Source organism: Penicillium macrosclerotiorum (assembly GCF_028827735.1).
Source record: "Penicillium macrosclerotiorum strain IBT 26536 chromosome Unknown utg000010l_segment0_segment0, whole genome shotgun sequence".
NCBI lineage: Eukaryota > Fungi > Ascomycota > Eurotiomycetes > Eurotiales > Aspergillaceae > Penicillium > Penicillium macrosclerotiorum.
In genome coordinates, this window is record NW_026643089.1 from 940022 (window position 1) to 957286 (window position 17265).

General features: G+C 50.1%; 8 protein-coding genes across 8 annotated transcripts; 4 read left to right on the top strand and 4 right to left on the bottom strand.

Annotated features, from left to right (window-relative positions):
- Positions 1 to 1377: 1377 nt before the first annotated feature.
- Positions 1378 to 3695, bottom strand: N7462_009985 (60S ribosomal eL42 domain-containing protein; the record flags this gene model as incomplete). The annotated part of the gene is made up of 7 exons (XM_057081699.1): positions 1378 to 1417; positions 1487 to 1671; positions 1743 to 1835; positions 2288 to 2345; positions 2681 to 3248; positions 3309 to 3558; positions 3615 to 3695. The coding sequence occupies 7 exons, from the start codon at positions 3693 to 3695 to the stop codon at positions 1378 to 1380; spliced, it is 1275 nt and encodes a 424-aa protein (XP_056928739.1).
- A 1851-nt stretch (positions 3696 to 5546) lies between these two features.
- Positions 5547 to 6655, bottom strand: N7462_009986 (elongin A domain-containing protein; the record flags this gene model as incomplete). The annotated part of the gene is made up of 3 exons (XM_057081700.1): positions 5547 to 6377; positions 6480 to 6556; positions 6628 to 6655. The coding sequence occupies 3 exons, from the start codon at positions 6653 to 6655 to the stop codon at positions 5547 to 5549; spliced, it is 936 nt and encodes a 311-aa protein (XP_056928740.1).
- A 1065-nt stretch (positions 6656 to 7720) lies between these two features.
- On the top strand, positions 7721 to 8258 carry N7462_009987 (putative tubulin-specific chaperone Rbl2; the record flags this gene model as incomplete). The annotated part of the gene is made up of 3 exons (XM_057081701.1): positions 7721 to 7885; positions 8002 to 8088; positions 8157 to 8258. 3 exons carry the CDS (start codon positions 7721 to 7723, stop codon positions 8256 to 8258), a joined length of 354 nt encoding a protein of 117 aa, XP_056928741.1.
- A 153-nt stretch (positions 8259 to 8411) lies between these two features.
- On the bottom strand, positions 8412 to 9476 carry N7462_009988 (uncharacterized protein; the record flags this gene model as incomplete). Its single annotated transcript, XM_057081702.1, has 1 exon — positions 8412 to 9476. The coding sequence occupies one exon, from the start codon at positions 9474 to 9476 to the stop codon at positions 8412 to 8414; it is 1065 nt and encodes a 354-aa protein (XP_056928742.1).
- A 553-nt stretch (positions 9477 to 10029) lies between these two features.
- Positions 10030 to 11212, top strand: N7462_009989 (uncharacterized protein; the record flags this gene model as incomplete). Its single annotated transcript, XM_057081703.1, has 2 exons — positions 10030 to 10670; positions 10783 to 11212. The coding sequence occupies 2 exons, from the start codon at positions 10030 to 10032 to the stop codon at positions 11210 to 11212; spliced, it is 1071 nt and encodes a 356-aa protein (XP_056928743.1).
- A 1246-nt stretch (positions 11213 to 12458) lies between these two features.
- On the top strand, positions 12459 to 12731 carry N7462_009990 (uncharacterized protein; the record flags this gene model as incomplete). The annotated part of the gene is made up of 2 exons (XM_057081704.1): positions 12459 to 12592; positions 12653 to 12731. 2 exons carry the CDS (start codon positions 12459 to 12461, stop codon positions 12729 to 12731), a joined length of 213 nt encoding a protein of 70 aa, XP_056928744.1.
- A 160-nt stretch (positions 12732 to 12891) lies between these two features.
- On the top strand, positions 12892 to 14896 carry N7462_009991 (Maltose permease; the record flags this gene model as incomplete). The annotated part of the gene is made up of 8 exons (XM_057081705.1): positions 12892 to 13038; positions 13098 to 13212; positions 13265 to 13440; positions 13502 to 13946; positions 13999 to 14372; positions 14431 to 14486; positions 14545 to 14653; positions 14711 to 14896. The coding sequence occupies 8 exons, from the start codon at positions 12892 to 12894 to the stop codon at positions 14894 to 14896; spliced, it is 1608 nt and encodes a 535-aa protein (XP_056928745.1).
- A 368-nt stretch (positions 14897 to 15264) lies between these two features.
- N7462_009992 (uncharacterized protein) lies at positions 15265 to 16835 on the bottom strand (the record flags this gene model as incomplete). Its single annotated transcript, XM_057081706.1, has 6 exons — positions 15265 to 15789; positions 15852 to 16002; positions 16063 to 16175; positions 16229 to 16575; positions 16634 to 16708; positions 16757 to 16835. 6 exons carry the CDS (start codon positions 16833 to 16835, stop codon positions 15265 to 15267), a joined length of 1290 nt encoding a protein of 429 aa, XP_056928746.1.
- Positions 16836 to 17265: the final 430 nt, after the last annotated feature.

Below are 17265 nucleotides of genomic sequence, written 5' to 3' on the forward strand. Positions count from 1 at the left end.
AGATGCGGAAGTGATGTTCTGGGGATTGCGGGGGTCGGGGTCGGGAAATACGAGATGATTGGAGGGGAGGGAGTGTGGGTGCGATGTGGCTGGGTGGGATTTGCCTGTCGAGAATCGGGATAACTGGATTTGCTATAGCTTGGACTGGTTCTAATCGGTGAGACACAGTGGGTTGAGATTTGTACCGGTGGTTGGCTGGGAATGAAGAGTCTGGGGGTACGTTTTTCTACTTCTACTTGGTCTCGGCGTGGGGGAAGTGCGGGGGTCCATTCAACCGGGGCATCAAACGGGTCATCAAACGGGTCAAATGGGTCCGAGTCATCTTTCAAGAGCGCCGGGATATATTTCCTGCCGCGCTGGCATTGGAGCAGACGAAATGACTGGTGATGTCGCGAAAGTCTGCCTATTTCGAGTATAGCAGGGTTGAGCGATCGGGGATTGGCACGCCTCCTGCTCGGCGTCTATCTCTGCCTGCTATTTGTGTCATTGGCTCGGGGACAATCACGGACCTGAAAGATACTGGCAGCTTAAATCGTGGCGTCCACTGGGCTTGACAGCCTTCATTCAGCACTGTCCACCGACATTCAGTCCCCAATTTGATCTATTATTGATTGCCTCGGCATGAGGAATACCCGGGGTGAATCCTAGGTTGAAATACGGACAGTATTCTACGCTTGTGAGATGACTACAATTGGCTTGATCGAACATTGTCAAGAATACTGCCTTCCATTATTCAATATAGGCTATCACTACACGTATACCTATCATGTATGACCCTTGTACCCACCAGACTTGCGCTATATATATATACAGACCGATACTCAGCATCAAAGGATATCTCACGCGAGCTTTGTGTTTGTATAGGGGCTGGAGATGATGTCCATCCTGTGTAGATACATACTGAACGAAGACCATTTGGTGTAGCCAACGCGCACTGGTTTTGTAGAGTACAAGCCTGCATATGAGACATTCATGGATGGCAACACACTAGCCAACCAATCCCAGTTGGGACATGGGTCCAGCAGTCACAAGCCAGGGAGATTACAAGTGATTGAAACACCTCCGGCATTGAAATCCCAGTCCTTCCTGTATGGAGGGGGAATGGAAGTATTTTTTTTACAGGCTAGCCTTCTTCGAGGTCTCATGTTTAAGCCAGTCACCCCGAACTGGAGGAACGGAGAGTTTTACGGTGGAAGGAAGAGGTACAGACGCAGTAGGACAGAGAAAAGACTCGTATCAGGTAGTCATCGAGTTGTTTTTGAAGGTATGAATTCCTATTTCATTTTTCCATTGCCACCATCATATGACCTCCACATAGGCAGCGAAGTGTCTTGTGCAATGCAGGAAACCCAGAAGCCGAACAAGGAAATCGAACGCTTAGAAAACCAGAGCAGCACCCTTGGTCTTCTTGTCACCACTGTAAAAAGGAAGAAGAAGAATTAGTTTCTAAAACCAGAGCCAAAGAGAGGGGACTGCGAAAACATACCCAAGCTCGAAGTGCTTGCAGCGCTTCAGGGCGAGCTGCTTCTTGGCCTTGCAGGCAGTGCACTCGAGACGGAGGACAACCTTCTTGGTGGTCTTGGCCTTCTTGTGGAAGACAGGCTTGGTCTGACCACCGTAACCGCTCTGCTTCCGGTCGTAACGGCGCTTACCCTGGGCGAAAAGGGAGGCCTATGGTGCAAGAAATTATGTCGTCAGCATTTCGGTTCGGCTATGCGGAGGAGTTTAGAGGCACTGCTCACCTTGCCAGCCTTGTACTGGGTGACCTTGTGCTGGGTGTGCTTGTGGCACTCCCGGCCCTTGCAGTAGGTCCGGCGGGTTTTGGGGATGTTGACCTGTGCGCGGAGTCTCGTAAGCTATGGATTCATGGGTGCGCATTTGAAAAAAAAAAAATTGTCAAGGTTGTTGCGATGGTTCCCTCTCAGTCCTTGGGTCTGGTGTCGAAAATGGTGCGGTTGCGTCACTTTGGTCTGATGAACGAGAGTAGCTGTAATCGAGAGAAATACGTTGTCAAGCGTCAAGCTAGTATTGTTCCAAGTGCTATCATGTTTCTGTCCGCTGGTTCTGCCCGCCGTGCATTGCGAAATGAACATCTCTGATCATGACTTTCATTCCGGCCAATGTGCGGATCGAAACAGAAGGCGCTTTCGATGTGATAACTCCAAGCAAAAAGAGCAATGGAGGAGCCGAAGATTCAGAAATTGTTGATTGTTGGTCGGTCGGTCGCTATATGACAGGGTCGGATTCGCCGCACACAGGTTTTCGAGTCTTCGATTCGCACGCGCACCATACCGTCGTGACGTCGCAACAATTTTCGATTGACCAGGACTTCAAGGGAGTGCACCCTGGAACATAGAAAGTGATGTCCTTACCATTTTGACTGACTTGCCGGATAGCGAGGTGGTGGTCGTTGGGTGTCGCTTGTCGGAGAAGATCGAGCGGATGGTTGGGTTGTGGGATTTCGTTCGCTTAGGCCCTATTCGGGTACGCGCTAAACCATGTCGGGCGGGCCACGCTCCTGACCTGCTGAGTCATCGTTGACGAGGGCCCGATTGCCCGATTGGGAAACACAAGAGAGCCTGAACAACCAGTCGTACTATGATTGTGCTTGTCTATCTGAACACACCAAGGAGGTTATGGAAAACCTTCACCCACAAGGATACTATCACCACTCCCATACCACGATCGGCCCTTTATTAATTCAAGACCCTTTTCCTGACCCACTACCCATTCTCCATCCACAGGGCTCCCAAACCGTTGCCAGTCATCTGAGCTCAATATTTGGTTGATCTCCTCAACTTTGGCCACCAAATTGGTCGCCCTTTCACATAAATAGTCCGATTCCTTCGCACCATCCGGACTACCTCCAACAGGACGGATGAATCGAGCAATAGTCACGTGTGCCGATGGGACTGTATACCGGGCCCCGATTTCACAGCCAGCTTGTGTCATCATATCATAGAGATCACGTCGTAGATGATGGTAGGAGTAGACGTCCTTCAGACTATTCATGCCGCTGGTTGGACCTCCAGCAGCAGGTACAAAACTCAGAGCTAGGGCAGAAGCATCATAGCTGACAATTGGACGGACGAGCCGGGCGCGGTGGGCAACAGTATAATCTACAGTGTCTTGGCACACAGACTTCTGCTGGAGGAAAGAAACAACCGTATTGACTTCTGACTCTGTGCGCGCCGACATCATCTCGAGCGTAGTCATGTGAAGGTTTTCTAAAGGCGTGAGCCAGAGACCTGTCGGTTTTAGAAGTCAACCCACCGTCTTTCTCAGACCTTGAAAAGATCTGAACTTACACTGCTCGGCCAGAGGCGCAATCTCCTGCTGAATCATCTGGGCCAATTCCCGGATATGCCGCGGCGGTCGCGCCCAGAAGGCAAGATTATGCCTTTGGTCAACATACTGAGAGAGACCCTGTTCGGCCCCGAGGACGCGATGCAGGGTTTCGTCAAACTGCCATCCCCGGAAGCCAGGGTCTAGAATCTGATCCCTAAACCGAGAATTTCGGGTGGTTCGGTGCTCGTCGTAGGCTCGTTGTAGCCTTTTCTGGTCGACCGAGTCAGCTTTGAGCAAAGATTTTGGGAGAGTAAGGGGCAAGATACTGGGTCGTTGTCACAGGCCGCTATCAACCCTTGGAACGGATTAGGGGTGTGCGAGCTTGGCTCCTGAGACTTAATGGTCATATTCCAATTTAGGCTGATGGCACTCTAGTAACTTCAGGTCAGATTCTCTGTCCGTAGCTGGACGGTTTTCGCTTGAAATTGCCGTAAGTTGATGTTATGTAGAGCGGTGTATGTAAGACGAATAGCCGAGATATATAACAGCGACGCGGCCATGTTGGCTCGGCGACATACAGTTAAGAACCAGACAATTAAATCACCAGCTCCTCAACAGCAAGACCTTGATAGCTATATTTGTATCGGGAAAGGAAGCCATGCTGATACCCTTCCCCCTCCCCCTCCTCCCATTTACATTCGTTTTTCTACGCTCGATAAAGAGCTGACTCCAAAATTCATGGCACGCCTAAGCCTTAGTCGAGGGGCTCTGAGCTTAAATCAAAGTCAATATACATAAAACAGTACCTGAGAAACGATCCAAGAAAGCTATATTTCTCATTCATCCTCTCATTCTGACCTCAATCTGTGTTCAGCGTCAAGTCCGCGTCGGTCAACTTGCGCAGCCGCAATCATCAATCAGGCAACAAGGCCACGGGCCCCACCAGAACCCCGCCAGCGCGGCTCTGACTTCTTCGTTCTCCAGACATTCATTGCAAACAACACTACTCTCGCCTCCCCGAAATCGCACAGCGGTCTTCTTGCCACTCTTTACCAGCCTACTCCAGCATTCAACCACAAACTATTGACTTGCCAGGATGCTGATCAAGTAAGTCATGACCCGCAAACTGGGCGATTGCATCATCGGCGGCCCGATATGGAGCACACCCAGAACAGCTTGGCGCTGACAAGCATCTTTTCCTTTGTACAGAGTCCGCACCCTCACCGGCAAGGAGATCGAGCTGGACATCGAGCCCGACTACAAGGTGAGCTTGAACCGCGTCCCTACGCTCGCTCTACGCCGCTCTACGCGAACTCGACATACCCGACCCTTTATCCGGCCCCGGATGAGGGTACCTGCAACTAGACGGCTTTTTATCAGACCACCATATTCCCGGGAACACCAATAGCTGACCCAGAGCAACGGAAACAGGTTTCCTTAATAAAGGAGCGGGTCGAGGAGAAAGAGGGCATCCCCCCAGTTCAGCAGCGCCTGATCTTTGGCGGCAAACAGATGTACGTCCGATGGCCAATACCCTAAAACGAAATCTCCACGACTCTTTGCCAGAACTCTAGACACTGACTGGTTTCGTTTTCCTCTTGACTAGGGCGGATGAGAAGACGGCCGAAGAATACAACCTGGTGGGTGGTGCCACGCTCCACCTGGTCCTTGCCCTGCGTGGTGGATGCGATACGATGTAATCAGTTATGCCTTCCCCGTTTAGATACCAATTCTCTCCTTCCAGCAATGTGATTTAAATCAATCCCACTTCGAACAACTGGCTTTTCCGAAGAATACTTACCGGTTGGTATTATCCTTTCTGGTTCTACTGGGTTATGTGGCGGAATAGCTTGGAATCTTGGAAAATCTAGAATAATCTGAAGCTTTGTCCAAATATTTGTGTCCAATGGCCAAGGGCATGGCTTTACCAGTAATATGACAGTTATATGTGACGCTATATGTAATGCATGAGCCACAGATCGAAGGCGGAAAGAGAGCAAAGAAAAAACGGTCCAAAGATCACAGGTCATGTACTCCGACCCAGGTGCGTCCACTGTACACGGCAAATGTTACCCAAATCCAAAGAGATCGCCCCTACCAGTATCGAAAACAAAAATAACGAGCCCGCGTCAGATAACAACTCCGCCAAGACTCCTGAAAATGATGCAACAAAACCCAGATGCAAGAAGTAGACCGGACTAGAAAAGTAAATGGAAACAAATCGCTAAATAAAAGACATCCAAAACGACAGAGAACTCTCAAGGGACTCGCTTTCGTTGTTTTGGTCGAAGGAAGATATCGACATCCGGTTTTCGGCGCTTGATGGATGGGCGGGCTGGCGAGGTGGCGTCCGCAGGATTGGCAGCCTGGGATTGCGCCGCAGCCTGACTCTCATCATTGCGAGAACGCGAGGGTGGCGGGGGGCTGGTCAGAGGCGGAGATGTGGCTCGGCGTTTAGGAACGGGTTTCTTGACCGGCGAGGAAGGGTCCTTGGCAGACAGTGATGTCCTCGGGTTGCCGGAGGTGAGGGCTCGTAGTCGCGCTTCTCGATCGGCTAACGATGAAGACCCCGAGAGTGGATTACGCATCGAAGGACCGGGTCCAGGTATTTGGGCACTGGGATCGTTGGGACGTCTGGCAGCGGGGGGTTCCACTGGCCGGCGATGCTCTTCGATCAGGGACCGCGGCGCCTGCCTGATCTGCGAGGCTCTCGTCGCGAGGTGTTTCGTTGGCACTGCGAGGTGATTATTCCTTCGTTGGGGGGTGAATATAGTCGATTTCTTGGGGACATGGGTAGACATGATTCGCTGACGGAACGAGGGTTTCTGTCGGCGCAGGCCGGGCAACACCTTGGGGGCGAGTTTGGCCTTTTGGGATGTGATGCCGTCGATAGCCAGTTTCATCTTTGCGGCGTCGGCATCAAGAGATCGTTCGACTTCTTCGCGGAGGTCGCAGTAGATTTCGTACCAGCGATTGGACTTCTCGGGCAGGTCGTAGGTGTCCCACTGGGGGATATCGCGCTTGATGATCTCCAGCCAGATTTCTTGGTCTTCTTCTGCGATTTGGGGGGAGCGCTTTTCCATTGAATGCTATATGGATCCAGATCCAGATCATGATAAGCCAGGATCTTGTTTGTAGATGGTGGTGCAGAGAAGCGTGTGGCTGGGCTTTTGAATTGGTGCGTCACCTACCAGTCTCTCCGGATTGTCGACTTTCAGCAAGATCGGACGAGCAAGGGCATAGGGCAAGTTTCCCAGATCGGTTAACACTAGTCAGAGGAGGCGTTAGTGACTGAGCAAAGCAATCATTTAGCTTGTTTGTTGTTTCGCATGTGCATACGCTTCACGTGTTTGATTGCCGTGGCCATGGCCAGCTGTCGGAGTGATGGGGCTGGCATGCTTAGGACGGCAGAGGGCTCGACCGAGGCTGGTTCAAAAATGGGAGGAATGACATTGAATTATGGACGGTCGGGTGAATGAAGAGCGGGACTCGGGGATAATATAATAGGATTCCACGTCGAATCCAGCTGATTTGACGTGTTGCGGGCGATGATCGCCGACCTGGTCCGGCGGGTCTACGAAGCTTCCCAGCGAGTCCTCATTGGCCAAGTCTGTAGCCCCGGCTTCGTTGTGACTCCGGCCAGCGAGAAGATGCAGACTGCAATTTGCAACTTACACAATACCCGAGGGTGGTCCAAGAATATCTAAGCCGAAGATGAAATGGACGGCGCTTGAATGTTTCTCACTGTATCTAGGAATAGAAGTACTCGGCGCTCGAATGGGAAGCCATAGGATCAGCTGGGAGAACCCTACCTGTGTGATCTCGCATGCTTTCTGGAGTAGCCAAGTTGCATTTGAAGTTTCTACATACTTTATTATACATACAACGATAACCCGCCAAATGAAATATGGCTGGGATCAGATCAGTAGAATTATCGTGAATATGTCGATGAAGTAAATCCTCTCGCGGCTTGAGTCTATACAAACCACGTGATTAAAATATGACAAACACGGCAAACAGCGGTTATCGCGATAGCGCGGGGGTCACGGGGGGCGAGGTTTCTGAAAGCTCCATTGACCATCTGGTGTATTCAACTGCCAAAGAATAAAGACAAGGTAAGCCTCGCTTCTTGGACCTTAATGGTGAAGGCCATCTCCCTCTGCATATCAGATGGATCCAGGGACGTTTCCAGCATGGCGGATATCAAATCTGCAAGCTCCGATGACCCCTCGGCATGCCCAGGCGAGTTTCAATATCAATCTCTCGGGCACTCTGGAGATCATCGAGTCCATGCCCTATCTGGAGTCGCCCATCTTGAGAAAAAAAATCACGAATTGCTTTTGGAGAACTCAAACATGACGTCACTCATGCGGAGCTTCAACCAAATTGACCACCCAAGCTTGCCATCTGACCTTCCTATAGACCAGACACAATGCCTCCCCGTTCGCAGCTTGAGATTCAAACATCCTCGGTCATTCGCCTCGCGAAGGAGGCGGAATCCTACCACCGCGAATTACTGGAGCAGGAGGCACGGATTGAGAAGCTCAAGACTAGCCCGAGTGATGATGAGAACCATGAGTATCTTTTGAAACAGGAGGTAAGTATAGATATATGCCCCTGACCCTGACGAAATTCCCCCTTTGTTCTCGATGTTTCTGGATACATGAACTCCGCCTGTCCTTAAATGAAGTAGTTGCGCTAACTGGTGACTAGGCGGGAGCCCTCGAGGAGACCAAGAAGGTCCTGCCTACATTGAAGAAGAAAATCATTGATACTGTCGCCGTGCTGCAGACTTTGATTGTGAGTTCACACCCATCAACCCTGACACCTTTGAGAGCTCTTCACAGGTCGACTAACAGGAGTCTTAGGAGGAGGAGGGCCAAAAGGGTGCAGAAAGCAATGTCGCGCACATCACAGCCGCAAAGGAGGCCATTGCGCAGTCGAAGGTTGCAGAGCGTGAAGTTTCCTGAACGAAAACCATGATATTCTCTGATTTAAACCTAACCTTCTAAAAACAAAATACCAAAAGAAAAAAAAGTATTTCAGAAACCTTGCAATTGCCGAACGCCGGAGAATGGTAGCCGTAAACTCCATGCTAGTAAATGTACATGCGCCGAGACCTTTTATGTGGTGTCCATCTTCTCATCTGGCAACTCCTCGCCCTCTTCAAGTTCGTCAGATTCCTCAGCAGCGTCTTCGGCTGTGACCTCGCCTTCATCCACCATGTTTGTGTCTTCCTGGTCGCGGGATGCCTTGTTGCCATTGGCACTGACGGCCTGGCGCAGGGGTGAGGCCGATCGGACAGTTCCAAAGGACTTGTCGACTTGTAACCTGCCCGACTCGTCCTGACTGTGCTGTGACGGGGTCATGCTGTCGGCCTCTGGTCGTGGGCTGTTCGCGGCCGTCAGCTTGCCCTTGGATCCGGCATCGGCTTCATCCCCATCCTCGCCCTCCTGCATACCCTCCCGTCGTTCGACCTCTTCTTTTTCATCGCGAATGAGTCGTCGGAGTTGCATCCCCTCTTCCACGATCCGACCGAACTGTTCTCGCCGCTCCGCCCATGTCTTGGCATAGTCCTTGCTCTCTTTCTCTAGTTCTGTGATTTCTGACTCGAGCTTTTGGAGACTGGCATGTTGATCCTCACGCGGCTTTAGCAGGCGATTGCTCGTAATTTTTTCTGCGAGATCATCATAGCTTTTGCGCAAGGCAAGCAGACGCTGTGCCTCCTCCAAGGTCGTTCTTAATTCACTGGTGTTCTCGCGGACGGAGTGCATGGTCTCGAGAATCCGGAGCTTCTCCGTCGCATACCGCTGGCGCTCCTGCTCGTTACTCGTGAGCAGAAACTGGATGCGCGCAATGCTGCCTTCAAAGGCGGCAAAGTCGAGGGTCACGTCTTCGCGAAAGTTGCGCCATTCCTCGAGGCGTTTCTGCCTTTTCAGCTCCGGGCCGTCGGTCGCGTCGGGGTGGGAATCTTCGGGAGGAGGGGTGACCAGTTGGGAGGCATTCGCAACGACGAGGGAGTCAGGGTTCAGCAGGCGTTTGGAGATGCGCTTGAAAGGTTTCTCTTCGACATTGAGAAGACGCGATTTGTGGAGAGCGTCTGCAAAGAGGTGGAATGTTAGCTGAGGACTCGGGGCGGGAGGGTTGGTATGAGGCTGGACCTTCTTCTGGCTGGCCCAGCAGGCCATAGGATGCCATGGCGTAAGCCGAAGGCAGGGAATGAGATGCGAAGGAAGTCGTATCTGAATGATATGATGAAGGAAGGAAAGGGCCCTGAAGGCCTGGCGACGGGGACGGGTTGGGGCGTTCAGCGGGGAGTTAAAAGGAACAGAAAAGTGAAGCCGAGCGGTCTGGCGGTGCCGACCCCGTCCTGCCAATGCGTGGCTGCTTTCCCCAGAAAATACACTCCAAGCAACCCCGGCGACCCGCAATCCGCTGCTATCTCGACATTCCGGATTTCGCGATTTGGGCCTTTTGGACCTCTTAGATTTTGACTTCCGTCTGTTCTTGCACTGCAGTCCATTGCAGCTTGCTCTTCCCCCATCTACCTCGATGATGACCGGCTGAGACTACGCCGCGCTCCCGCACTTGACACATTCCCCCTCTACCCCCCGTGACTCTGGAAGCAACGCGCTTCGCGACGGGAAACCTGATGGAATTTGACGTTCGAGTATCTGCGGCTGGTTTCTCAGTTGCTCGGTCGTCTGGTCCCTCTCTGTTCGCTACTCCACTTTCGCCAACATGACGGAAATGTACTCGGGGCTTCATACAAGCCAACGGTTTTCGTCCCTGGAGGATTTCAAAACGGTAATTCGAAGCATATCGGTGCGCCAACACTGGGAGCTTCGTGTTATTCGAAGCAACAAGAAAAGCGTGGTCATTGGGTGTCGATCCGCGCAGAATTGCTATTTTCGCGTTGTTTGTCGCTCAAACAAGAACGCTACCTACATCACCAGCCTCCAAGACAGCCACAGCTGTCGACGAAGTGCTGAATCTCCCGCCATAACCCCGGCCCGATCGGAGGCCTCCCATGTCCGCTTCCTGCTGAGTGAGATCCCGAAGCTCTTCGATATGAAGACCAGGATCAAGGGCCAAGATGTCGTGGAAGCAGTGAAGCGCTACCATGGATATGACATCTCCATGAGGCAGGCACAGCGTGCATTAACCAAACTGCAACCGCGACAGGCCGATGGCCCTGATGAGCAGATTCTGGATATGGATACGAGTCCCGGTGATCAGCAGTCGCCCACTCAGTCTCAGGCTGAAACCCAAGGCGAAGCTGCGCCAGCATTTCGAGAGATGTCGGAGCCACGCTGGATTGCAGACCACCTTCCACCCACACTGATTGATGATGACCCGGTCCATCCAACCGAGTCCCCCTAGTAACCACGCACCTGTCCCTCCGCCGCCACCTGCAGCCCCTCAAACGGTGCGGCCGTCCCAGATTCCACAGCCGCCTCCAATTGGCACACCTACACAATCTGTTCTCGGTAGTGATCCTCGCTCTATGACTGTCTCTCAGCCCGGGGTTGGATACCCGACAGCATCTCCTCTATCTGTGGCCGGACCTGAGCATCCCAAGCCTTCTAATTATGGCCCACGCAACGATCATCATGCCGCTCCACAGATGGTTCTCACGAACTTCAAGATTGAGTTTACCTGTACAACATGCGGGGCCTTAAATCAGAGTTTCTTTCCAAACCAGGGCAATGTAACCGGGGCCGGATTTATGGCGCATCATCCAGTTCCAAGCCAGGGAGCCGTTGCGAGACATCCCGGTCCTGCTCCTCCGAACGGGCCCGTGGGCAACGGTGATGTCTCTGAAGATAGTCCTTATGTTGTTAACTCTCTTAATGCCCGGGCTATGCAGAATGCATGGGCTGCTGGAAATCTTGGTGTTCCCATTGGGCCCAGCAACACCTAGGATGCGAGAGATCGCATGACGCGTGCACTTTCCTGCTCCTATTGAGACCTATACTATCCAGATCTTCGAGACCTTTGAGCAAAACAGGGAATATGTTCCTATAATCAGAGAATTCGCGAATCTACACTTCATCGTATCTTTCACCGGCGCGCAAGGCCTCAACCTCCTTGGCATCTGCATGGTGGAGTGTTAATGACGGATCAAGTCAATAGAGCTGCGAGGTGAGAGCCTCGACTGAAGTTCAACGACTGCTTGGGTTCGGCTGTACATGATTGATTAGGAGGAAGCCGAGAGAAAAAGCAAACGAAAACAGAAAATGATAACGATGATGATGAGATATGATAATCGGATTGTGTTTTTTTTTTTGGCTTTTCTGTTCGAATACCATCATTTTGCTCAGAGCGCCGAGTTGGGTCTCGGTGCGTTATCCGGATAACTGGAGTTTTAAATCAAACTATTCTTTTTAATCGCGGGGATTTAATTTAATATCCGACATGGTCCTGCAGCTATCCCGTAGAACACGGTTGGCACTCGAGCAAGCTGTCACCCGGGCTCCTTATTAACTCTCCCGATTCGACTATGCAGAAGGGGTCAAAACAAAGCGTTTGTCCATATCGGCATGTAGATTGGGATATAGAAACTATGTTGATCATAGATACTTTCTTTCGCTACCCAAGACCTGTTTGTCAATCTGAACCCTTCGCTCAGATCGAGATCTGCGATTTCTATCATAGGCGCATTTTATCTCCTTTTCCCAATCTGATCATGCACCAGCGGATTCTGATATCAACTGCAGCATCAAGTGACACTAGGCATCAGCCACATCATCCAAGTAGACATCATCCGAAAAGGCGACTCACAGACACACCTTCAATAAATCGCGTTTACTATTTCTCCCCTTCAAGATACGAAAAGGCGCAAAGGGCGCAGGATCGCAAGGAAAATTGCGGGGGTGACCCGCCTTCTCCACATTTCACAACAATGCTGATCTTCCCCACAACGAAGCACGCTGGTGCCAGAGCATGAACTCGATCGAAGTACCGCCATATTGAAAAACGGCCTCTTCTCATAGGAAGCACAGAAGGAGGCGAGATCCGCCGGTGAACTCACCACAAAGCCACCTATGCACCATGGAATGGGGTCAGTTCCACCACCACGAAACTGGTAGCTGCTCAGCTTAATTGGGTTCCATTTTGGCGCCACAGGGGGCTCCTCGGTAGTAAGGAGGGCCAGATGACTCCCGAAGATGCAGATGCAGCATTTCATCTTCCTCGCCTGCAGCATATTCACCCAATCCGCGGGATTCTACTCAGGCCAGACCCAGACTAGCGGCCAATGGGGTCGATATCTGTCCGAGCATGACGCCTCCCCATGGGTAGGGTGAGTAGACAGAGAGGGAATCATGGGGTTGGCGAGTTAAGCTGATCTATTCTTGAAAAGTCAAGATGGTGCTCCGCATGGCCCCACAGAGTGTCTGGGGAAGGCGGCAGAGACGTATCGAGCAGTTCTAGGGCCGTGAAGGGAATTCCTGGCATTGGGGATGCTAAAAGCCCTCTAAGCTGGCCAAGTGGAATAGGGTGCACATTTTTAGTCCTGCCAGACTTTTCAATTTGACTTGGTGTTATTTGTCTTCACTTGAACGTTTTCACCGAACCTATCTAAGACGCGACAATCGCACCATGGAAGATAATAGCTACCAGAAGAATGGCCTGCGGCTGCATTGGAAGTCATTAGCAGCCTGCACTCTGATCTCAATGTCCCCATTCCAGTATGGAGTTGATTTCACCCTGATTGGAGGTTTCCAGGCCATGATTGGGTTTTTGAAGGTGAGTAGCCCGCGTTCTTGTCGAGACTGAAGGGGGGTTGACCGTTTACCATTCTGTAGGTATTTGGTGTACAAGATTCTGCTAGCGCTACTGGCTGGAATCTTCCGCATGAGCGACAACAACTCATTTCCTCGCTGATGACACTGGGTGCTTTCTTGGGATCATGCTCTGCAGGTAAAAAGCTCGTTTATAACCACATGGGCCATGGGTTGACAAAAGAAAATAGGTCCCATCGCAGTCTGGATTGGTCGAAGAGCCTCTATCCATGTTTCTATTTTATTAATTTACGTGTCCAATATCGTGATGATGACTACTGATACTATCGGGGCACTTTATGCTGCCCGTCTTATTATCGGGATTGGAAATGGGTTCCTGTTGACATTCTCGCAATTGTACATTCAGGTATGCCCTCCGCTTTGACAGAAGGTGCAATAAGTACACTCATTTACTTGATGGTCTCAAGGAATGTTCACCCGCCCGTTACCGTGCCTTAATGCTAGGTGTCTTCCAATTCTGGACTTCTTTTGGCTCTCTGCTCGGAACCATCATTGACAACTTCACATCCAAGATCGATGGAAAGAATAGTTATATTATCCCACTGGGGATTATATTCATTATTCCTGCGTTCCTCTGCGGTGGAATGCTACTGATTCCGGAATCCCCACGTTGGCTCCTTCAGCAGAAGAGAACCGAAGAAGCCCGGAAGGCTCTGGTTTGGCTCAGACCAGACCAGGAAAGTGTTGATGCAGAAATGGAAGTGATACAGAACGCAATAAACCTAGAGAATGATTTGGCTAGCAACGCATCGGTATGGGATATGTTCACTAATCCCGTTGACCGTCGGCGAACAATTCTGGCCATTGCGGGAGTAAGCACACAGGCAGCTTCTGGAGCAATGTACATGATTGGTGAGTAACAAACCACAGAAGCCTCGAATATTATATTAATCATAGGTATCAGCTTATGGAACCTACTTCTTCGAAATGGCTCACGTCGGCAACGCCTTCGAAAACAGCTGCATTCTCACTGCAGTAGGAGTCGTGGCTATTATGATAAATATTAGCGTAGTGACCCATATCGGGCGCCGTCGCTTGTTTTTAACGACAGGCTTGATTATCTGCGGATTTAGTCAGCTTATCGGAGCGATAGTATATACTGTGCACCCGGGCACCAAATCAACAGGCAAGGTGATTGTTGGCATGTCTGTCATTTTCTTACTCGGTTATAATGGAATGATTTCCACGTATGCCTGGGTGTCAGGTGGCGAGCTTCCATCTCAACGGCTCAGGTCCTATACTTTCGGCCTTGCGGCTGCGTTTGGATTTTTGGGAGCTGTAGGTATAGCAAAAATTTCGTGTCGAAGTACGAAATAGCTAACCATCCATTTCCCAGTGGTTGACGACATTTACCGCACCATATTTCATCAACGTTGATTCTCTAAATTGGGGGTATGTGCAGAGAATCTTTTTCCAAATACTGCAGACCTACGCTAATGAAATCTTCAAGACCGAAATATGGTTATATCTGGTTCCCCTCCTGCCTTATAACCGCTGCTTTCATTTACCTTTATCTCCCCGAGGTTAAGGGCCGCACGCTCGAAGAAATCGACGAGATGGTAATTTCGAGCCCTATTAGCATCATTGAATTTTATATGTCTAACGACTGATTGTAGTTCGAGCAACGACTTCCCGCCCGGAAGTTTGCATCTTATAAGTGTGTTGGTCCAGCGACACTGGAAGCGAGGCTAAAGGAACAGGGGAATTTGGCAAGAGGTGAAGACCAGGTCTCAGGCGAGGAGAACAGAGCCTCGGTTGACTCGGAGAAAGCAACTACAGAGGTTATTGCGAACAAGACATGATATTCATCGGTTTCCATCAGTCTTCACAATATTCCTAGTGAATTACCAAAGCAACGAGTATATTCCATCTTTTTTGAAGCATTGAGAATTGAAGGGCCTTGGAGAATGCGATCTTGACCAATTAAATTTAATACAATTTCACTGATTTGACCGAAATTTTAATGCATAAAATAAATGAACAAGTCATGTGCTCTTTGAGGCTTTTGTCGGCCAAAAAGGCACTTTCGACCTTGCAATGCTCTATAGGCTTCCGAAGACCCTCACAAAAACAAGGCGGCAGGCAAGAACAAAGAAACTATATGCGACTGAAAGGAATCATTATTTAATTCAATTTCGCAAATAACTAAAGAGAACAAAATATGACGACATTATCCTTGAATCCTCTGAAACACCTTGTCGAAAGTTTCTTCGGCATCTTTCTCAGCATCAAAATGGAAAATCCAGTCTTCCCGAGGCAATTGAATTGACTTAGGATCTTTCGCTACCTTTTCCCAGTCGGCTTTATGCCACATATCACGAGTTGTTTCTCCTGTTTTCTGAACAGCTCTGACACGCTCGTATCGAATGTCTTGGTAAGCGCGCACTGCATCGGGGATGTTCGCTTTCCCACCCCGCTTCAAGCACACAGCAAGTACAACCCCATCTTCCATTGCCTGTGTCGCACCTTGAGCGGATGTCGGGAGGAAAGGATGCGCGGAGTCTCCAAGAAGTGCGATACGTCCGTGCTCACTTACCCATCGAGGCAGTGGGTCACGATATACAAGTTTCCAGTCGACTATTGAAGGGGTCTTCTCGACAATGGCCTTGCAAATAGGATCCCAGCCTTCAATCACTTTATAAACATCTTCAAGTTTTCCGGGAAAAGACCATGACTCTTCGATGTCAGCCTCATCCTAAAACCAATCAAGTCCGAAATTAGCTTCATCCTTGGGTTGAGAAACAGGAAACCATTAACCTTATGCGTGAGAACCCAGCAACAGTCCTGCCCATTCTTGATGGTAGAGAAGAGGAAATGTACGTCAGGTCCAATCCAGCCATTGAACGTGTCGCCATTCTCACAAAAGTGCTTTGTCCGAGGATCTTTAACCATGTCCACGTTTGAGAACCTGTTCAAATTCCCAAGTCAGTCGATTTATTCGGGTGTTCTTTATTTGGTACTTGCATACCAGGCTCGAAACACAGCGTAACCGCTGGACTTTGGTTTGTCAAAGTAGCCCAAAACAAGCTCTCGCGCCTTGGAACGAACGCCATCTGCACCAATAATGACATCTGCAGTGACCTATCGAAGAGTTAAGCCCCGAAGAAATATTAAATCCAATCAAGCTCTCTCACCTTTGATTCATCCTCCAGAATGATACCTGCTTGATTTTCATCTTCGAAATATTGGGTGACTCTTTGACCAAGGTAAATTGGAATCCCCAGCTCATTCTTCGCATAATTAAAAACAATTGTATGCAGCTCGCCGCGATGGCCGTTAAATACAGGTGCATCAGGATCATGCTGATGTGCGTGTTGTGTGTGAACTAGTTCCCCAGTCCATTTATGGATCTTGAACCCATGATTCTCAAGGTTGATACTGAGCGGCTTTAGGCGATCTGCGACTTTTCCATTTGACCAACGACGGTAGATACGTCCTGCATTGGGACCGAAGGAAATAATATCACCAAGCGACTTGAGCTCTAAAATCAAAGCCAATGAGCAAGACATACGCATAAGGTTGATTGTGTCTGAACTTACCTGGAAATGACTCGTATATTTCTACAGTATGTCCTTGTCGGTGACACTCGATAGCAGCGGTTAATCCACCAAATCCTGCTCATTGTTAAATCAGGGAATATGAGAGGCCGTGAGGGGGCCTACCTGCTCCGACAACCACAACCTTGATTCCAGTTGGCTTAGGTGTTGTGCCATTTCCATTCGAGAACTGTGAAACCGTCATGTTTCTGTGGTCTGTCCAAATATATTGATTGTGAAAAAAAGGCTAGGTGTTTTCTAAATCTCTGAAATATCAAATGCGCTGTTCAGCGCAGTCTTAAGTTTAATGACCACCTGCAGGGCTTGCCCCTTGAGGGATTCTGGAGTTACCCCGAATAGAACGGGTACTCAATCACTATCAACTGCCGAACGGCATGCCAAAAATGGCTCGAAATCAGGGCTCGGCCAACTTTGCCGTGTCACTCTCGCCAATGAGTGGTCATAACTCGACGGTAAACGGGCAATGTGGAGGGTGTTCTTGCGGGGCCCGGATATCCTCAAGTCCAAGTTGACGAATGGTTGCGATGCCCCGCATCCCCGCAAAAGCTAATACACCCCATTGCTGCAAATAATCATGACGTGTTTAGCGAGATACACATGAAGCTAGAACATGA